This window comes from Taudactylus pleione, unplaced genomic scaffold, assembly GCF_031769625.1.
Source record: "Taudactylus pleione unplaced genomic scaffold, aTauple2 ptg000496l, whole genome shotgun sequence".
NCBI classification, from domain to species: domain Eukaryota; kingdom Metazoa; phylum Chordata; class Amphibia; order Anura; family Myobatrachidae; genus Taudactylus; species Taudactylus pleione.
This window is the reverse complement of record NW_028284898.1, coordinates 2518975-2542168: the sequence shown is the minus strand read 5'-3', so window position 1 is coordinate 2542168 and position 23194 is coordinate 2518975. Positions and strand designations below refer to the sequence as shown.

Below are 23194 nucleotides of genomic sequence, written 5' to 3'. Positions count from 1 at the left end.
ATCATCTCTCAGAATCATAATCCCCTACCCGTGTCTCTCAGCTTTATCTGCTCCACTGTCTCTCAGATTTTACCACCACCCCACTTCATCTGCAGCCCCCCGCCACCTGATCCATGTCTCTCTAGCCCAGCCAACACTTACCTGCCTACTGTTCCTTTTCCCCGGTAGCTCATGCCTTGTTTGTCTCTGATACAATGGCAAGATGTCACTCGCGCTGTGCCAGGCTGATGGGCTTCCCCTCTCTGCCTGTACCCTGCCTTCAGCAGAGGCAAGGGGAACACATGAACTGGGTGTTCAAGATTCCTGAAGGGCCCCACAGAATCTCAGGGCCCAATACAAGTGTCCCTTTTGTACCCCCCTGCCCTCAAGCATGGTAATGTGAATTGGGGTAATTATATCACAGTACATATAATGTAACATTGCTTATATTAATGTTATATTACCAATGTTTTTTATTATTTTAATTACTTTAGTTGATTGAAATATATATAGCCCTGATTCAGATGTGGGAGCAGCCACGTCTGTGTGTTTTTGCTAATACCATGACCAATTCTGTTCATACAGTTGCAGTGGTGCGAATTCGTTTCAGATGCACCATCGGTCGCATCATCAAAGCTTGAACCAGCCCTATGGCAGATGCATTTTCACCTTCTGAACTTGGCATCCTGTGTGAGCGCTACTGCATCTGTAGATGGAGTCACTGTCAGCACCTGCAACATGCTTGCATCTGCCTAAACACCCCCTGTTACTTCCCAGTAATGCCCCTTGTGAGAGGGTCAGACTGGCCCACAGGATTACAATGGAAATCCCGTGTGGGCCCCACTGCATCCTCTATGGGTCATATTCCAGACTATGCACTTCAATTACATATTGTTACTAGAGGGTCAGTTACCTGCTAGAGCAGAACCATGGATGAACATGGGGGCTTGGTTTGTCTCTATCAAAACTACACCAACTTTCATTCTCATGACAATAAAACTTATTAGTCCCAACAGACCCTTGTAATGTTTGGAAAAAAAGTCTGTGGTGTCTGTCCACACCCCATATTGAGACAGACCACATCCCTTAAGCATGAGCCCCCCCGCCAATGCATTCCACGATGGGCCTACCATGCCACTCTCCCTTTCCTCCTTTGCTCCTTCCACCACACCAAAGGCAACAAAATCAATTCTCTTTTTCTATCCTTTCCCTACTACCTGCCTCCTGGATCTCTTCTCCTATTGCCTGCTTTATTGCCTCTCCCCCACTGCCTTGCTTAGCTATTCAATCTATCCATCTACACTGGCATCTTCCCCTTCAAACATGATCTTGTCTCACCCATTCTAAAAAAAACAACCTTGACCTCTCCTCACTCTCTAAGTACTGTCCCATTTCTCTTCTCCCATTTGCTTCCAAAATACTTGGGCGACTTGTCAACAGCTGTCTCACCTGCTACCTCTCTGATAACTTTATCGTAGATCCGATCAAATCTGGCTTCCACACTCTTCACTCCACTAAAGATAAAGTCACCAATGATCTTCTCTTGCCCAAATCCAGGGTCCACTTCTGCCTGCTCATCCTCATGGACCTCTCTGCAGCCATTGAACCCATGGATCACCCTCTCCTTCTGTGCATCCTTCAGACCATTGGCCTCTCTGACACTGTCCATTCTTGGTTCAAATCCTACCTTGCCATCCACTCTTACTCTGTTTCTACCTCTGGTTATACCTACCTCCATCAATTCTTTCCTTGGGGAGTGTCACAGGGTTTTGTCCTTGACCCTCTGCTCTTTTCTCTGTACACCTCCTCCCTGGGTGATCTCATCAGCTCATTCAGCCTCTAGTATCACCTCTATTCTGATGACACTCAACTCTACCTGTCCTCTGCTGAATTCTTCCCTTCAGTCTTCTCTCAGGTGTCCAGTCACCTCTCATCCATCTCTTTCTGGATGTCCATATGTTTTTTCAAACTCAACATGGCCAAAACTGAACTCATTGTCTTCCCTCCAGCTATAGACACTTCCCTTCCTGAACTTTAAAATCACTGCCGACTACACCACTATCACCTCTGTTCCCCAATTCCACTGCCTGGGTGTCATTCTTGACTACTCCCTCTATGTCCCCACATTCAATCCCTTGCCCATTCCTGTTGTTTCCAGCTCTGCAGTATATCTCACATCAGACCCTTCCTCTCCAAGGATGCTACCAAAACTATTGTCCACTCACTGATCATTTATAACCTCGACTACTGCAACCTTCTCCTCACTGGCCTCCCCCACTCCCATCTTGATCTTCTTTAATCTGTACTCAATGCTGCAGTTAGACTTATCTTCCTTGCAGGCCACATCACATCTGCTTTCCCTCTCTGCCAAGCCCTGCACTGGCTTCCCTTCAACTATAGAATTCTCTTCATACTTCACATGCTCACAAACTTCACTTCTCCCTTGATCTCCAACCGCATCTCTATTCATACTGCCTCCCACCTTTCCATACACACTCCCTCACACCCTCTCCATCCAGCCAATGGCCAACACCTTTCCCCCACTCTGGTTACATCATCTCACTTTCGAATCCAAGATTTCTTCCATGCTGCACCTTACACTGAGATGATTTCATTTGTTCTATCAGACTTTCCCCAATCCTGCATAGCTTCAAATGAGCACTGAAAACCTGCCTATTCATAAAAGCATATCGGTCCACCACTTAATCATGTGACCAGTAACCTACTTCACCCTCCTGCCTCCTCCATCTCTCCCACTCTCACTTCTAGCCCTCAGCTGCCCTTACACTGTCTAACTCCTTGTGTTATCCTTTCGTCTGCTCCCTTCACTCTAGATTGTAAACTTCTATAAGCAGGGCCCTCCTGTTCTCACTACCTCCTTCACTTGCACACCAGCTTCATTCTACACCTCCTCTTTTGGGTCTCTGCCCCTGCACTCCATGCCTTCATTGTTTTCTCATCTCCTTCAGTGGCTCAACACCTGTTAGTTACACCCACGCTAATCGGTAAAGGTTTCAGCTTATGCAGAATATTCCCCTTATACCCCTTGTTTCTGTAGCTGTGTTGAGAAATGTAGTGTTATTTGTTGTTTACTGTAGTGTACTGTTTACTGTATTGTACTTTTTTACAATGTACTGTAGTGTACTATTTACTGTATTAAGCTGTTTTGCCATGTGGCGCCATACAAATAAGGTTTGATAATAATAATAATAATAAGAGGCTCAAAATTAGAGGTGCAGAATATATTTCAACTACTGCATGTGGACGAACCTATTTTAGAAGGCTTTGTGAACAAAAAACTGTCGGTTTTTAATTTGGGATTTTATAGAGACTGAATTATCAAGACGGTGACCTCTTTGGATCACCTAGTCTATCCAGGAAGTGCATTGTATTTAAATAACCTCATAGCTTTAGCTCCAATTGTCTTTTTCACATTCTCCCTTAGTTCACCTGTCTTATCTGTTTCTCCTCTTCTATGCTATACTGCTTTCATTTCCTGCCGTGTCCTTTTCTTACCACTTTTGTATTTTTCCTCCTGTCTTAGCCTCTTTTCTTTTTCTACATGTCCCTCGCTCATTGACTGGACAGCCCACTCATCTACATGCTTGCTGACTTCAGCAACATGAGGTTCGGGAGGTCCAAGGAGAGGAGGAGGCAAAAGAGTGGGGCATGGGGCAGTGCTCTGTGGATTGCATCACCACCCCATGTGAAATTTTGCCAGGTTTCCTAGCTTTACAATGCTCATGGTGGAGCCACAATGTCATACTGACACATTGCCTGCTCACTTCATGGAGTCACAGGTGGAATATGGGAGATTCCCACTTCTCCCCAAATTCATGAGTCTTTCAGTAGTTCTGAGTGGGCAAGTGTGTCTTGTAGTCTGTGATGCTGGCACTCCATCACCCACTGCTCCTCCTTGAAATTATCACTGTAGTTAAGCAGCTGCTTAATGTTCTCCATTCTCAGATTACATTAGTGTTTCTGGCTGCACCTCACTCTAAGGCAGATTTGGCAGTCAACATGTTGCCCCCCCCCCCTCGGCACCTGATGGCCTAGTTCTGATAAGCTGGGGTCTCCCTCTTCCTCCTGGATGCTCCTGCTCACCCGTGATCCATTTCCCTGCCCATTAGTAAGCTGGGTAGGTGGTGGATCTGCATGTTACGGAGTCATCCCTAATAAGATGCCCAGTAAATTTTGCCTTATTTAACCTCTTTCTTGCCCTGATGTTTATTCTATTAATGAAGCAATTGTTTTGGAATTGTGTCATGTGAGCTTCCAGTCTTTTGTGAGTGGACAGAAACTGGTTACGGGCTTGGGACCTGGCTGCTTTTCAGGGTAGATCTAGGTGGAATTGACTTGTCATTCATTATCCCTACATCCAGAGTGATTATGGTTCATGGGATTTTGACTGCATGAAGATTACTACAAAGACAAGTGTTTGTCTATGGGCTGCTCTGCCTCCTGTGACTTTTTATTTAGATGTTTAGCCCATTCCTCCAATGGTGCATGGTTTAGGGGAAAGTGGAGTGTGGGTCTGTTTATTATATCGAAGACTTTCATCTCACTGACGTGGTCAATGCCTCCGGCGGCACCTTACTCCTTTTTCTGTTAAAACCTTTTGTTGCTACCAAAACAAAGGGTCCAGTGACATGGCTGTCATATCTCAGGCCAAGATTGAGACCCAGGATTACTGCTGTCACTTCCCACAGAAGAAAGTCATGTAGTCATGCCAGGTAATATCCTTCATTTACAAAGCTAGCAAGACCAAAATACATTAAGCTTAGTTGCAGTGGCATTTCTGTGGGCAGGGAGTTTTTCCACAAGCTCCAGTGTGCCATGTTGGGGTTTGCCAGAATATCCAACTCACAATTAAGATCAAGTGTGAATTGATGATTTGGTGGGATCTCCCTGAATGTTTACATCCCATTATTGCAACTGTTAATGGATAAGGTGAGCTCCACTTGTTTTGGCACCTACCTTACTGATGCTGGTGCACCTTGTCATAGGGAACTTGCTCTTGCTTGAGCTCTTCTATCATGGTTGACAACATCATGGTGTTCTATGTCTGGACCTTTTAACTCTCCATTGTTTTCCGGCTTTTGTGCTGGTGTTTGATGGGCCTTAGGGTCTGCGAGCTGGTGGCATTATCGCCAAAGCTGCATTTTCAGCCTTGCTTTTTCACAATGTCAACATAGGTGGCTCAAGGCCTGAAACAGAGTTGTACATTAATGCTGCCACTGCGGCGCATGTCTACACAGCTAATATGTGAAAATATGCAGTTTCCGGGAGATGTAGTAAGATACCCACCTGCAGCTTTGCTGATCCTGAAGCCTCTGAGGAAGCTGTCTTATGACAGGGAAACGTGTTAGGTGGAAAACTTGATGTTGCTATCCTGTAGTACCTTTGGATTCTTGTTCCTGCTGCATTCTATTGGGATTCAACATCCTGGGACCGCGGTAAATAGGCTACCATTATTCTTCCATCTTTTCATCCTCCCCACTGTGGGATAACTCCTTTCAGCTTCATCTGTACTAAGCTGCAGTCAATTCCATTCTCTGTTGAGGAACCTCTTCACACCACATTGGATTCAGTGGACTTCTGCAATTGCCACACTCATCGTTGTGGAATCTATCCTGGATTGGACTTTGGGAACACTGGTAGCCGAAAAGCAGTAAAAAGTAACATATATGAGACTATAGCAATTGTTGGGTGAAAAACGTTTTCCTTAATACTGTACAAGTGTTTTGAATGAACATATTGTCATAACATTCCATTTCTATGGATTTCAGTTTTTATGCAATTCTATTTGATTTTTACAATGTTATTGTCTACTATATGAAGACTGGGATGTAGTCTGGAACCCGACGGTCTGAATGCCGACTGCCGGCTTCCAGACTGCTTTATCCCAACTAGGGATGAATGACAGGTGTCTAAATGTAGATGCCTGTAATTTGCCCGACGTCGGGAGATCGGCGCCCAGCACCCCGATCGAGCGGATGCCCGGCGCCGCAGCGGACAGCCGCGGGGGGGGGAGGGTTAGGTTTAGGGCTCCCGGGGGGGACTTAGGTTAGGGTTAGGCTAGGGGAGGGAGGGTTAGGGTTAGGCACCCCCGGGGTGTGGTTAGGGTTAGGCACCACCCCCCAGGGGACTTAGGTTTAAGCAGCGGGGAAGGGGGGTTAGGTTTAGGCACTTAGAGGGGGGGTTAGTGTTAGGCACGGGGGGGAGCTTAGGGTTAGGCACCCCTAAGGAGGGTTAGGGTTAGGGGGGTAGGTTAGGTTAGTTGATACTTACCTTTAGGATGATCAGGATTTCCAGCGCTGTCGGGTAGCCGCTGTCGGGAATTGAACCACCGGCCATGCGCCCGGCGGTAACACATATCACACCCGCGAAGACTAAGTAGTGGGAAAATTCATTTTTATTAACAAACAATTACATGGCTCTATTAGTGTCTTTTAATGTGTAAGATATACATTTGCTACTTATATTGTTTAAAGGTGTGATCCGATATCAATTACACCTACAGCACTGCTTTATTCTAGTAGGTACCTCAGTCCTGCTGGGTAAGAAGCATCTAGGCAGAGGGAGCTGGATTTCCATTAAACCCTTTTTGGTCCACCTTACTGGTATCCCTGTGACCAAGTATCAGTTTAGATGGGTATTTTAGTGCTGCCTCAGTGTCTTGGGTTTGTCACCCAGTAACTATGGGAGCCACTCTTTCTTCTTAGGCGAGGCTACTGTGGCTGGTGTGATGGGCTTTTCTGTTCAGCATTTAAGGCTCTTGGTCAGTGCAGTGGCAACACAATGAGGGTGCGGTGAGTAAGGGCCGCTGAGGGGTGACTCCAAAGTGCTGACTCCCTCTCAATGATAGGAGCCAGGTGCAGCACTGTAGCATTAAACACTGCACTTGGCTCCTGACACAGCGATGGCACTGCAAATACACTGGTTCCCGGGGGCAGTCTGCACTTCTGGGATTCCCCCGGAGAGAGATGAAAATGGGCAGTTCAAGTTGCGAGGTCATGCCCTCTACCCGCGAGGCCATGTCCCCTTTTTGCTCTACTGACCGCACAGTGTGTCACCCAGTGGAGGGACACCACTGGGTCAGTGGAAGTGGGATTGTTATAAATCCTATGTCCAGCTTAGTCCCTTGCATGCTGAATCCCTGGGCTAGGTGACCTCAGGTTTTGGTTGCTTACTGCTGTGCCTGACGGTGGGCATTGAGGGATTTTTAACCTTTTTTCCTAAACAAGGACCTTAATGGCCCTGGTACCTTTTAATTTAAGGAGTTTTTCACCTCAGACCAGGTCACCTCCCTACTTTTCTCCTCCTTAACTTTTTTGGGTTCTTAGTGGTTATTGTTTATACTCCATAGCCCTGACAAGTTTTTAATTGACCCTTCCGTGTGCTTCAAATGACCATAAACCAGTTTGGCTGTTTGGACATTCATTTGTGTTCTAGGAGGCTAAGATCATCTTTGCCTTGGACTCATTGGCTCTCCCAGTTAGACAGGTGCCTAAGTTATTATGGTCTTTGTTTTCATGATAGGTTTCAGGAGGCAGCCGTGCTTTTTGGGGTCCTGGTTCTTAACCTCAGACACTGATTTGCCCATTATTCAGGACCTGGAGTGGTTGCTGGGACTTTGACCAGTGTGTAGGTTATTTGGGACGGATATTGTCCCCAGGTGGTTTTGCCACCATGATGGAGTTGCCATTTGCCAGCACGTTAAAAAGTTAACCAGGTCATTGTCTGTTTCCTGGCCTGGAGGAGTGGTATTATGATTATAATTACCTCCTTTTTTTCGCTCTACTTGTATCCATCAGTCAGCTAACATTCAAATGATATACCATTATTAAACAGAGACAACGAATATAAATGGAGAAAATATTCATAAATTGTATTCCAGTACACTCAATTCTGTATCAAAAACATCAAATTAAACTTGATACATTTGATACTTTTTAAACAGAAGGGAATGCATTGGAATGCAATTCATTGTTATTGTCTACTTTTATCTGTTATATGCACTGTCTATAATTACTCTCTTTTCTTTTTACAGTAGTAGTATATATAATTAGTATATAGTAGTTATATACGGTAAATCCCACATAGTTTATCCAGATGGCTGCAGTTACCTGTAAGTTTCATAACGGCAGACTGGAATATCAGCAATCATTAGATCGCATTGCTGATTTATACAGTAAAATACCATCAAGCCTATAGAGAAATACTGACAACAAATGTAACGGAACATCTATCCCGCCAATTGAAAAATAAAGTGACCCAGACACAAAGGAAATAGGCTCATTACCAAGGAAGAGTTAGCACAAACAATGGATCCAGCTCTATAATACCCCTTTTCCACCAAAATTCCGGGTCTGACCCGGAGTTGGACCAGAGTTCCTATCTGGATCAGACCGGAATTTAGCCGGCGTCGACTCTGGATATTCCCGAGTCGGCGCCTCTCACACCAGAGTCGGGTCTGCATAGACCCGGCTTTTCCGGTGTCAAAGTGGATGCTTGGAGATGACGTCATCTCCAAGCGCCACTGAAGCCGGACCAATCGGCCAGCTTGCAGCGCACTCCAGGTCATCATGACCCAGAGAGCGCTGTTCTCACAGCAGGGTTTCACGCCCGTGTTACACCCCGCTAGTTACCTGGGTTGGATTGCCGGGTCACTCGACCCAGCGATCCAACCCTCTCCCCTTTTACACCAAGGAGCTGCCCGGGTTAACCCTGCAATAACCCGGGTTTTAGCTCCGGTGTAAAAGGGGTATAAGATGAAATCTTATTGAAAGGTTGGGGTTATCACTTCAAGCAAACATGAAAATAGCCTCAAATGTATCACGCCACAGTCTGACAGACGTCCAACTTCACATATCACGTAGTCCACAGTAAAAGACAGTTTTATTACTTATTTTCTGTTTATATAAGACATTTTAACCCATATCCATCTGAATCACTGTAAAAGCTATTAATATAAAACCTTAATAATTCCTTTATTTCAGGCAATACTGACTCCTTTTTTATTAAACATCAACAATTCCACAGCTTGTTAATGCCAATTAACACTTAAAATACTTAAATCAAAATGGTGCTAATTACACAGTTCTAAATATATTTCTAGGGGCTCTATTTACTACAATCCGCATATTGAATGCAGATTGTAGTGTGATATTAACGACTGAATTCGCATTACCCCCTGGCGCTAAGCCCCGACCCCCCCGCGACCCCCATCTCCCTTAATTACACTTACCTGCAGAGGAGCCTGAAGAAGCGGAGCACTGCAGCCTGATTAGAAGACAGAGAAAGAAGGTATGTGCATGCTGGAGCCTGAGAGACACAGGCAGGCTGTGCCGACACGGGGACTGGAGTCAGAGAGACACAGGGGGGCCAGAGAGACACAAGGGGTCCTGGAGATGAAGAGACACAGGGGGCCTAGAGAGACACAAAGGGGTCTGGACATGAAGAGATACAGGTGACCCTGGATAGATACGGGTGTGCTGGAGATGGAGAGACACAGTGCGACCTGGATGGAGAGACACAGGAGGGACTGGAGAGACACATAGGGGCTTGGAGAGACACAGGGGACCCAGCGATGGAGAGATGCAGGGGGCCTGGAGAGACACAGAGGAACCAGGACCAGAATGGGCTCGAAGGTCCAGGGCATGTTATACTTTTGGTGGGGACCTCACGCCACTTTTTTTTCTGATTTTTAACCCAGTGCCTCTTTTGTACACACAGAGGCACTGCACGGATCACACTGATCTGTGCAGTGCTCAGCGAAGTCTATTTAGAAGGGGCAAATATGACTGAACTCGCATGAGATACAACACGATCAGTATCACCATCAAATCAAATTAGACAGGCAAGCACGATTCTTAGTAAATCTGTGTGTTTCAGTGTGAAAAACACGCGCTAGTCTGGGCGATGCCTAGCATGTTTTTTTATGACCAAACACAATTCTTAGTAAATTTACCCTCTGGCGCTTATCTCTGTACAGTGGTGTTTGCACTTTCCAATGCCTCAATTCTGGCTTCTGATCAGAAACGCGCGCTACATTTAACCTGATGAGCCAGTTACTGAACACACTTACACAGTCCAGAAATGAGCTCACTTTATTTCCATAGGGTAATATTGTTACCTTTACCCACATGATGCTCTATACAGTCAGTTGCCTTGAAGTGACGAACAGACTTAATTACTGTCTCAGACTAGCCACACGCAACTCGGATGACAAAGGTTGTTAAGCTTGATGTGGGTAACACTAACACATTCTGTTTTGATGTGTGTGAAGTTAGCACATTAAAAGATTATTAATACGTTTTGTGGTGTATGTGTGATTCCTTTGTAGCCTTGTTATTGTAAAACATACAGCCAGATATACACGTTCATTTTATTCTTCTTTAGCTTCAGATTTCAGAACCAAAGAGGATTAGTACCACACAGTCCAAACCAGAAAGACCTGGATAATGCAAAATCAGCATCTCAACATTACTATCAATGTCAATGTAAAATAATAGCCTATTCCAGAGGTTTCCAAACTCTGCCATTACAGTCCAGCTGATAAGGATATCCAGGCTTGAGTCCAGATGGTTAACTCAAATTGACTGAGGTACTAATTAAGGGCCTGATTAGCTAATGCAATTCTCTTGCAGATTGAGCGATTGTTTGCCATTGCGCATGCGTTTGCACCACCTTGCATGTGCGCTGCCATCGCATTGCGATCATGCACAGAGGAATCCATCTCTAAGTGAGTGGCAGACTGCCAGCGTTTGGGGGGGTGGTAATGGGTAGTGGTCACGAAAACACAGGTGTGTCTGTCCATTTAAACCCCGCTACATGAGTGTGCATAAATTAGCCACTGCGATTGCATACGCAGCTCTGCGTGTCAGAAGAGCTCCCACGGCTGCGGCAGGTCAGACCTGCCGCAGGGGTAAGATGGTCGCCGATGTGCTTCAATGTTACCGATGTTAATGTAGGTATGCATAGTCGCACGTAGGTGAGAAGGCAGCAGTGGGTGTCTTTATGCTCAGGTGATCTTTGCTAACATTAGCAAAATGTCACCATCACATTACCGTCCCTCTCTGAATAAGGCCCTAAGTCACCTGGCTCAAGCATGCATATACTTAAAATGTGGACTGTAATATCAGCGTTTGGGATCTTCTGACCTATTCATTAAACTATCCCTTTACTGCCACTGTCATTCCAGACACTAAAGAGGTTTTTGTTGTCATACACTCACAGCAGCATAACAGGATTTTCCAGAGCCCAGTGTCGACTACACCACCCGGTCACATGACGTTATGACGTAATGCCGAAGGGAAAGGGACACCAGCAACAGTAATTACAGCTACAGTGTGCATGTCCGGAGTATGTAGACTTGGCCAAAATCCATTAACGCCATTGCAGATGTACTATATGGCACAGTGACTGGTGGAAGTTTCATCATATAAGTGTAAGGAAAAGGGAAGACTGCAATAGCCAGGAGAATAGATACCACCTATACCTGGAGATTATTATGCGAGAATGGAACTTTTAGGAGTAAATTTACTAAGATGGGAGTTCTATTTAAGAAGTGATGTTGCCCATAGCAACCAATGAGATTCTACTTCTCATGTATTTAGTACCTTCTAGAAGATAATACCTGGAATCTGATTGGTTGCTATGGGCAACATCACTTCTTAAGTAGAACTCCCATCTTAGTAAATGTACCCCTTAGTCTTAGATTACTTCAGGTTGGTGCCATCTACACAGTTGTGTGAAATGTACATATAGGGAGAAGAACAAAAGTAACCAGTTTCTTGTAGTCGCACTCAGGGCCTGATTCAGCAAGGAACGCAGTTGCTTATATGCATGCAATCGGTCAATTGTTGCGTACTACGCATGCATCGCAGTGTGGGTGTGTGAACTAGCCACCGCGATCAGCACAGCGATCGCAGAGGATACGCAGACCCATGGCAGAGTCAATGACAGGAAGTGCCATTTGTGGGTGGTGACAGAGGGGTGGTCTGGCAAATGCAGGCATGCCAATGCGTTTCAACGCCGTTGAATGGGCGTGCATAAATTAGCCACTGCGATACCAAATACCACCTGAGGCCTCATAGCGTGCGCTGAAGTTAGCGATTCCCGAGTAAGCTCTGGGCTTCATAACTGTCCGACGTTACCGACTGTTTCTCCAATTGTTTCTCTATGTTGGCCAAGGATACGGATGTGAGTAAGGGGAAGTAGGCGTCCTTATGTCAGGCTGCGATCGCAATGTGAATGCAAACATTTACATGTCACCGCTGATTGAAGCAACTGCGTTGCGTGCGTATAAGCAGAATAGCGATCAGTAGTAAATTAGGCCTTCAATGAGGTCATTGCATTAATACTTTTATTGTTTCTAATATGAAAAAAAAAGAACTCTCAATGAAATAATGCAATATAGAAAGGAAAAGCTAGGGGACATGAGCCATTGGCATAGGACAACACAGTGTGTCACAATTCATCCAATAAAAAACATAGAGGCCTAACCACTTGGTTTCTACTTTCTGATACATGGTAATAATGTACTTATGGCAGGCGCAGTGTTCTGTCTGAGTATGGCCTCATATGTGAGCAGCTGTGCATCACTGACACGCCCGCGACACTCCATGAGACGCTACCTGTGCGTATGAGACGGATTTGCCCTCCCCCTCTGTTACCTCTAAGTCTCTACCCAGGAACACCCCACACATTACCTATACACTATTGTGCATGTGCTGGAATCTGTACTGTGTCTCTGTGCTGCCTTTTTATGGTCTCTCTGGTTTCAGAACACAATATGATTCGCAAGAATTCGGAAATACATATACACAAATGATCCTAGTTGTAGGGTGAATTATATTTGTTCCTTTGTAAATAGTTCTGACTGCTTACTGCATGCAATTAATGTTGCCAAACGCATAATAATTACACAACTCTGTTAAATAATATAAATCTGCTATAGAGGGCATGAGATTGTTATATCCTTTAGTAATAATGTAGTGTCAATCAATATAACACATATACAGTAGGGGGAGATGTACTGTATCAAGCCTTGGAGAGAGATAAAGTCCCGAGAGATATAGGAGTTGATGTATCGAGCAGTGAAAAGAGTGGAGAAGTTGCTCCTAGCAACCAGTCAGCTACTACCTATCATTTTATAAACTGTACTTGATAAATGTTACCAGATGTAGTCAATAGACCAGCGAACTAAATGTTGCCGGTCTATATCCTGACTTTGGAAACCCGACATGGGACTTGAGTTAGTTGTCGAAATACTGACGCCTATCATAATCCCGATGCCTGAATGCTGAAGGACGCCGGACCGAACGAGGTAAGTCCGGGCACCCTTAGCACTTAGCCATGGAGAGGAGGGTTAGGTTTAGGCACCCCTGGGGGAGGGTTAGGGTTAGGCTAGGGGAAGGGGGGCTTAGAGTTAGGTGCCACTGGGAGGAGGTTAGGGTCAGGCACCACCCGGGAGGGTTAGGTTTAGAGTGCATGGAGGGGGGGTTAGGTTTAGGCTCTCCCGCGGGAGGGTTAGGTTTAGAGTGCAGGGATGGGGGGTTAGGTTTAGGCACCCCCCCCTGGGAGGGTAAGGTTTAGGGTGCGAGGAGGGGGGTTAGGTTTAGACACCCCCACAGGGGACAGAGTTAGGCACCACCCCGGGAGTTTAGGGTTAGGCACCCCCAAGGAAGGGTTAGGGGGGGAGAAGGGTAGGGTTAGGTGACTTACCTGCGCTGTCGGGATTCTCCTTCTGTCGAGTTTCCACTGTCGGTTTTTAACCCAGCGGCTATTGCACCGCTGGGATTTCATACCCATTGATGCTGAATGGTTGCCATGGGCAACTTCTCCACTGATCCACTTCTCCACTGTTTTCACTGCTTGATACATGAACCACAAACTGCAAATCACTCAGCTTCTAACTGTCATCATTTTCCTAGTACAGATGGGGTGGGCAAAACATGGTAGATTTTTCAATGTACCTGTAACCCTTTTGATATTACGGAAAGGGATATTGGGTTACTGATACTCAATAGGTATAAGTGCCTCCACCCAAACTATTTTAGGTTGTCTGGGAAACCCTGTTTACTAATAGTGTGTTGCACAATGGTCAATATGCAATTCTAGCATACATGTATAGTCATTCATTAATACATATAATATAAAGCAATACTTTTATTATAGATTTACCACCTGAGTCCTTTCTTCTTTTACAGGCGGTAGCTGTCCGGGCTCATTCCCAAGTTTCCACTTGGTAAGTATAGCTCAATAATGACTAGTACCATTTCTTACTCTTTTATAAAACAAAAAGGTAAATAACATACATGGATATTACACTATAATAGATACAGTATCTATAATGGGTTATAACATTACATTTGTCAAAAAACATTTATGGAGTCCTTTGCCCTTAAAAGTTCAGTAGTATATTTTAAGGAATGTCTCTGTACAAATGTCCCTTGGTACAATATAACTTATAAAGTGGAGAATACAAAAAGTCTTGTTTATGCTTCCACTGACTGTATGAAAAGTCTCGGCTGAATTAAGGTATTCTCCGGGATTTACTTGTTTGGATGATAATATGAATAATAAATCACCCTTCCTGAATAGAATTACTTTCCTGTGGGATATGGTGCAGAGCCAGAGTAGAAAGCTATGTGCTATAGTAATATTTCAATAGTTATTAAATGTTAGAAAATTATACTGAAAACTCTGAACTCTTATTTTCACTGGAACAAACAAAAATCCCTGGTGTCAACGCTGTACAATCTCAGGATTCTGTATTATTAGCTGTGGCCGAAATAGAAACCATGCAGCTGCTAAATTGTTATTAAAGTTTCTTCCTAGTATTGCTTTGTATATACCTATTTCTTGTCTTGTCAGAGTTAATATCTCACTCAATATTCCTTAAATGATCTCCTAATGCTGTGGAATAGTTTGTGTTTATCCTGTGGTCAATTTATTTATAAGCTATATTACTCTTCTTTACTTGCAACGAGGCTTATGTGGGTGTGAAGAATAAGGTACTCACTCACTGTAGCGCTGCTGATGCCAGTGAAATCGGCTCCTGAATTCCTCTGATACAGCTTATAGCTTGGTGCTGCTGCAGCTGTTCTGCTATTCATAAGCCCCGCCTCCGACTCATTGGCTGCTGGCCGAATCCCCTGTGACTGGGCTATGGGGCTCTCTGGTGACCACTTCTGCCGCTAAGCCTATGTGGCTAAAGGCTGTAGGAGGTCCTCCTGATCCTCCCCCATCTTCCGGATGCCGGAACTCACCAGTGCGCCTTGCCGCTGACACTGTGAAATGTCCCCGGCTCCGACACGGAAACCCCACGCTGGCACCGCTATCGCAGACCAGGATGCTTATGCCCTTAGAGGTCAGTATGATGCAGTCTCTGGAGGGGGGAACAGCAGACTGCCGCTAAGCGCTAGTGCAGCTCCTTATATACTTTCCCTAGCGCCGCGTGAACACTCTCCCTTCCTGCTCACAGCGCAAGCTCCCTGTCTCCAGGGCTCGCGCTGCTTCTGGTAGCTTCCATACCTCGCGCTCCGTGTCTCTATGGCCACCCATAAATGTGTAAACAATCATACACTGCTTCTGCTGTGGCTCTACCCATCCCCTCACAATCTTCACAAATAAACATTTATAATACCATATACAAGTCTTACCATATTTGAATTATAACTATATGTTATTCTACCATTATATATATATATATATATGTGTATTTTATGGGTTAAAAGGCAACATGGTGCCTGGCCTATTATAACTAGGGCTACAATATCTCCCCCTGATAATCTATATAGATCCAATGAAAAGATTATCATCCTCTACACTATTACTAGTAACTACTACTAGCGATTTTTTTCCCCGGTCCCAGAATACCCAAAGTAGGGCCAATTAAGGACTATGCTGGGGTGTATTACTCTAGTTACTGCTCTAGGTTCCCCCAGACTATCATATGTCAAAATCAGGGGTGGCTTTTTTCTCCTTCTGGGCCTTGTACTACTTCCTAATTTTTCCATGTCACCATCTTCATAAACAGAGCAGCTTTCTTGTAAATTTTCCTCATCTCTTTCCATAGGAAGTTCATTATTAGTTTTACAATTATTTATACTATCCCCTACAATCCCGACTCTTTCTGGTGGAATCTCAGGTAAGTATTCTATTTGAGGAGGGTTTTCCATATAGAAGTATCCATGTCTCTCATTTTCAATCTCTTGTTCTTCAGTATCACTTAGATCCAAGTGGCTTATTTTATGTTTTATTGTCTTCTCTTTTGTTTTTCTTTCAGAAGTCACTACACCTGAAGGCTGAAAGTTATCCAGTCGAATTTCATCCCCAATAGGAAGCAAGTGTTGCCTATGGTAAGTATACATTTTATTAGACCCTTCCTCTGGTATAATTTTGTACACCGGCAAATCTGAAAACTTTTCCACCACTACATAGGGTTCCTCCTTCCACCGGTTGGCTATCTTAAATTTCCTAGGTACCCCTAATTGCCTGAGGAGTACTCTATCTCCTGGAGCTGATTGCGGACCCTTTGATCATATATAGTCTTATTCTTTTGTGCCAGTTTGTTGGCAGTTCTGTTGGCTAATTCAAAGGCCGTTTGCAATTCACTCCTAAGATTGTCTACATATTTGGTGTGGGAAATGGGTGATTTAGGATTTGGATTGATTCCCATACACACATCTATAGGAAGTTTAGCTTCCCTCCCAAACATTAAGAAGTAGGGTGATAACCCTGTGGATTAGTTTTGTGTGCAATTATAGGCATGTACCAGTTTGTTTATGTATTTTCTCCACTTACTCAAATCCAATGGATTTAATGTGCCCAACATATTTAGTAACGTACGGTTGAACTGCTCTGATTGAGGGTCACCCTGGGGGTGATAAGGTGTGGTCCCAGATTTTTTTATGCCACAAATGTTGCAGAGCTCCTTGATTAAGCTGCTCTCAAAGTCTCTTCTTTGATCCGAGTGTAACCTATTCGGAAGGCCATAATGTATAAAATATTTGTCCCACAAAGTGTTAGCCACGGTAAGAGCCTTTTGGTTGGGTATCACGTAGGCTTGGGCATATCGAGTGAAGTGGTCTGTAATCACCAACACATTGCACTTTTTTCCCGCATCAACTTCTAGTGTTAGATAATCAACACATACTAGATCCATTGGGCCAACACTTTGGATATGTCCCAATGGTGCTGCTCTGTTAGGTAAAGTTTTTCATAGGACGCAATTTCCACATGATTTACAGTAATTTTCGACTTCCACTCACCTTTTTAGGCCAATAGAACCTATCCGCCACTAATCCATAGGTTTTTTCTATTCCTAGATGGCCATGGTCATCGTGCAGGGCATGCATCACTGTCTTCCTATACTTATGGGGTAGCACTATTCGAAATTTCTTGCTTCTTCCCATCTTGGAATCAATTCTGTATAGGAGTCCATTTTTCATTAATAATCTGTTTCTTTGCTTACATAACAATTGAGCTTCCCGGGATGTATAGGAAGAATTAGTAGAACTAGCGGCATGTTGGTTCAGTTCTTCATACAAAGGTCGTCCTATCTCAGGATCTTTCAATTGTTCCCTTTGTAATTTTCTATGATCCACTTTAGGTATTCCTTCTAACTCGTCTACACTCAACCAGCAGTATAAGAGGGGCAGGACTTTATCAGATGCCCCCAAACTGCTAACCATTTCTTGGCAGTTTTCGATGTCTATTCTCATGTTACGGCACATTCCCGTGACGTCCCCAGCAGGCACTTCTATCCATTCTTCTTTGAGCTCTTCAGCCACTTGATTTGGGATTCTGGACAAAGAGTCAGCATCAGTGTTATTAACACCAGGCCAGTATTTCAGTTTAAAGTCATAGAGAGCCAGTGCAGATAACCACCTATGCCATGTGGCATCCAATCGGGCAGTGGTTTGAATGTAGGTTAACGGATTATTATCCATGTGAACCACAAAGGAAGCACCATAGAGATAGTTGTGGAATTTGTCCACAACACACCATTTTTGTGCTAAAAATTCTAGTTTATGAGTGGGGTACCTCTTCCACCTGGGTGACAATCCTCGACTTACAAAGGACACTGGCCTTAATTGATCTTGTTGGGTCTGGTATAATACCCCCCTATCCCTTCTTGGGAAGCATCTGTATGTAAAGTATAGGGTAGCAGGGGGTTAGCATATGCCAATACAGGTGCCCTTGTTAGACATGTTTTAAGTTTTACAAAAGAATCTTCACATTCTTGGGTCCATCTGCTCCCAAAGGGCTCGTTAGGCTGGTGATATGATTTGAGCTCTTGCGGGGATTTCTTTGGAGAATTACCTGTAGGTGGGTACCCTTTAGTCAGATCGGTCAGGGGTTTGGCTATTTTAGAATAGTTATGCACAAATCGGTGGTAGTACCCGCAAAATCCCCCAAAAAGAACATAGTTCTTTCAGCTTTGTGGGTATGGGCCAATTATTAACAGCTTCAACTTTTGAAGGGTCTGTGGCTATTCCATGCTGGCTGACTATGTGGCCCAAATATTTCACTGACTCTTGACACAGTCGACATTTATCTAATGACAGCTTTAATCCTCCTTCTTCCAGTCGATCAAGGACTTTCAATAACCTGTGGTTATGTTCTTCGAGGGTGTTTCTGAATATTATTATATCATCTAAATAAACAATGGCTTCCCTATAGTTCATGTCTCCCAGGATCCGATCCATTGTTCCTTGAAAAGTGGCTGGAGTTCCCTTGATACCCTGGGGCATCATTAAGAATTCAAAGAAACCCAAGGGGCATATAAACGCAGTTTTCTCCCGATCTTTTGGGCACATGGGTATTTGGTAGAACCCACTTTGAAGGTCCAACACAGAGAACCAGGTACTCCCTTGTAAGCAATCTAGGGCTTCATCAATTCTTGGCACCACATATTGATCTGGCACCGTCCTCTGATTTAACGTCCTGTAGTCAACGCACATGCGTACATCACCATTTTTCTTCCATGCGATCACTATTGGAGATGCATAAGGACTGCGAGACTCGATGATTATCTGGTTCTCAAGCAATCATTTTAAGTGTAATCTAATGTCATTGAAATCTGCAGGTGGTATCCTGTGGGAATGTTCTTGGAATGGTGTTTCATCCGTCAACTTGATTTGATGTTCGGCCCCTTTGGCTACTCCCAAGTCCCATTCCCCTAAAGAGAAAACTGATTTTCGTCTTTCTAACTCAAGTATTAAGTATTCCATATCTTGGAGGGAAATATCGCTATTGCAGAAACACTCAGCAAACCCACTCTGTCCATCATGTCCTACACCTCCTATCCCTGTCTGCATGTTCCATGTGTTAACTGAAGGTGCTGTCTCATTTTTTTGACACCATTCAGCAAGCATGTGATATATGTTGGTGTTAGTCCCAATTATAATGGGAAGTTCACTTCTCCCTCCTGGAATTTCTGGGCATATTAGAGCAATAAAAGGTACCTGAACTTCTTTGCCATCAGCTCTTGTCACTTACAATATTACTTGCACATACCCTAGATAAGGGTACTTTTCTGTACTTAAACCCCAAATGACTAGCCCAGTTAAAGGCTGTATGGAGATTTCAAAAAAATGTTTACGATACCATGATTCAAATATTATAGACACCTGTGAGCCACTGTTTATTAATACATTACATGGGCTCCCATTCACCTTTGCAGACACAATTGGGGAGGGTCCCAATAAACCTTCTGGTAGAGCGCCATTCCACCAAGTGTTCCCCATAGCACATGTACTAATTTCTAGGGGGCCTGTGAGGGGGTCACAGACCTCCCCCGTCCGTTTCCAGGCTGCCTGACATCTCTGCCCTGTTCAGGATTCGCATGAAAATTGTCATCATGCACAATATTCTGGGGGCATTCATATGACAAATGTCCCCTTCTTCCGCATCTGTAGCACCCCCTATTTATAGGCCGGACACCTCGGCCCATTCCTCTACTTGAAGTGATAGGAGTATTCACCCCTCGCTGTGTTGAATTGGCACTTTGTAAAGCTATGAACCTATCTATTTTTGCGTTCTGCTCTTCCATCATTTTAAGTATTTTTTCCTCAAAGAACGTGGTTTCTACTGCGGGTACTAGCACTTTGACTTTTTTTTACTGTGTTTTCTCGCAATTCTATCATAGTTTCCTCCAGCTTAACGTCTTTCATCAATTCATTAAATGTCGGAGGTGGTTTCCGTATTTCTGAACACCTAATTTTTTGGGCTACAGGGTATGATGTTAGAGCACCCCTCAGTAACTGCCTCATTCTATTCTCATCAATGTCTTCTTTTTTAATCCCATCCTTCTCCACTATTTTATACAAAAGTTTGTCCAATCTAAACAAGTATGTGCTCAATTTCTCCCTTGGCTCCTGGAATGTATGATGGAGCCTAGAAATTAAATCTCCTACATCCTCCAGTGTCCCGTATGCATAATCTAATGCTTCAAAATAAAGATCTAATGTGGCGTTGGGATTGCTCCTCCTAGTAGCCTGGATGACCCCCATGGCAGGTCCCCTCAAGCTTTCAACTACCCTTTGTTTTTTTATGTGATCAGGGCATTTCCACTCTTCAGTCTGCTGCACTGCCACCTCTTTCCATGCATCATATTGTTCTTCCCCAGCAGGTACTGGTTGTATTCCAGAACAAATTCTTAATCTCCTGTAGCTTCCCTCGTAATGCCATCTCTCTAATTGAGTGACTACCTGTTCCATAATGTTCCCAAACTGACTTCCACATTTTTCCTCACTATTATCTATGTCTCCTCTACTCTCTCCCTCCTTACTTCCTTTAGTAGAGCTGACTTTTTGTGTCGGCAGACCGGTATCCTCCGATTCTCTTGTTCTTGGCCATATTATGTTCCATCTCCTCCCTGAATTATAATCTGCGATCATCATTACAGGAACCAGGTTAGGGTCTAGCTCCCTTTCTGTTTCTATAAGCATGGCGCATACCAGCCCTAATTCTCCTCTCCATTTATCCACTATTTGAGGTTGTATGATCCCACACAAAGTTCTAACTTGCTTAATAACGTACTCGTCTGTGAATTCTGAGAAATTTACTCCCACCGCAAAACACTTTTTTGGGTCTACCCCTTTACTCTGACACCATAGGTACAGTTCATCCCCACTAAAACATTCCATTTTTCTTTTCTTTTACTGCTTACTGAGTAGCCCTCGAATCTCAGCAGTGCCTCCAAAAATGTAACCCTTTTGATATTACGGAAAGGGATATTGGGTTACTGATACTCAATAGGTATAAGTGTCTCCACCCAAACTATTTTAGGTTGTCTGGGAAACCCTATTTACTAATAGTGTGTTGCACAATGGTCAATATGCAATTCTAGTATACATGTATAGTCATTCAATAATACATATAATATAAAGCAATACTTTTATTATAGATTTACCACCTGAGTCCTATCTTCTTTTACAGGAGGTAGCTGTCCGGGCTCATTCCCAAGTTTCCACTTGGTAAGTATAGCTCAATAATGACTAGTACCATTTCTTACTCTTTTATAAAATGTATAATTGCGGGAGAAGGAAAAGGGGTTGTTGGACGGGCGCACAAAGAAGAAAGTAATAAATAAAATTTAACTTTTATTAATTATTGATTTAAAATATATCCCAATTTATTGGGAAATATACAGTGAAATATGAGGATTAAAACTTTTATTTAGACAAAACAAACATGTATCATAAAAGGGTAGGTCCACTAATGAATTAATTGATAATATGGGGTGGTTGTATACCTCTTGGAATTGGAAATATATTTATTAATAAATGTTGGAAATATTCAGGCAAAAAATGCAATATTATTATATTGATATTAATTGATCAACTATTACTAACTAGTATTGCCTGATTGTATTAATGATGTACTTATAATTCCAATCCACTATAGTTATTATGTATAGGTAGCGGTTTCAGAAATTAAGTCCGTTGCTGTTAAATAGCAGCAATATTCATGAATCACTGTAGAAAATAATATAAACCTTATATGTCTCATATTATATGTGATAGAATTCAACAATTGTTAATGTCTCATTGACAATATAATTTCACAAATAACGTTCAACTGACTATATAATAGTCTGAGACAAAAATCCCCTATTACATAGTATGTTCCACAGTGTGAGACACTAATTGCTACTAAAAGGCAGTAGTGTCTATAAATCACTGTTTGGTAATACTGATAGCAGTGAAATTTTGGTTTGATTCTTAAATGGCAGTCTGGATGACTGTGTGTCAATTTAAACCAGTTTTTTCACACAAAATAATATTTTCCACAGTGTGAGCCGCTACGCAACATATTCCAATACAATACGATATAAGTACTAATGCCCAACAATAATCATAGTGGAGCTGCCAGTGACGCCGACGCGCGCGTTTCACTGTTAACAACAGCTTTCTCAAGGCTGAACCCGATTGTTCGGCTCAGTCAAATATTTATTCAAGAACGGAACTCCAATCAAATCAGTGTCCTATATCACGTGGGACCGGTAGCCAATAGAAAGTAGTTATATCCGGAATCGTATATTCTCCTACTACGTAGTTTAGACTGGTAATCGTAAGCCCCAAACATAGTCATGTGGTTGGAGCCGCATCCAATAAGAGGAGAGGTGTGTCCATTTGTTTTGTTTATATCATGTGATCGGAACTCTGTCCAATCATAAAGGAGGTGTGTCCATTCATTAAATTCATATAGTAAACAAATAGCGATCATTCATTGGGTATTGAATATATAGAGAGAGTAGAAAGTTATTTATACCTCCATTTGATTACTATATTAGATCAAGTGGTAAAGTACTATGTATATGTGTAAAGCCAACTTGTTAGATTAATAGTCATAAGCTCCAAACATAGTCATGTGGTCGGAACTATATCCAATAGAAGGGAAGGTATACCCATATGTTTTGTTTATATCATGCGATCAGAACTCTGTCCAATCATAAGGGAGGTGTATCCAGTCACTAGGTTCATATAATAAAAGAATAATAGAAGAAAGATGATCATTTATTGGTGTTAAATATATAAAAAATATAAAAAATAGAGAATTATTTATAATTCCATTCAAACAATGTGCTAAAACAAATAATAAATAAGTGTGGACCAACTATTGAGATAATATTAGAATTAAATATTAAATCTATATAATAAATAATTTTCAACATTAGTTTAAATAAATAACACAC

The 23194-nt window shown here is 43.1% G+C and overlaps 1 protein-coding gene across 1 annotated transcript; it reads right to left on the bottom strand.

The window, feature by feature from the left end:
• Positions 1–20066: 20066 nt before the first annotated feature.
• On the bottom strand, positions 20067–21143 carry LOC148502475 (paraneoplastic antigen Ma1 homolog). The gene has a single exon (XM_088449805.1). The coding sequence runs from the start codon at positions 21141–21143 to the stop codon at positions 20067–20069; it is 1077 nt and encodes a 358-aa protein (XP_088305931.1).
• Positions 21144–23194: the final 2051 nt, after the last annotated feature.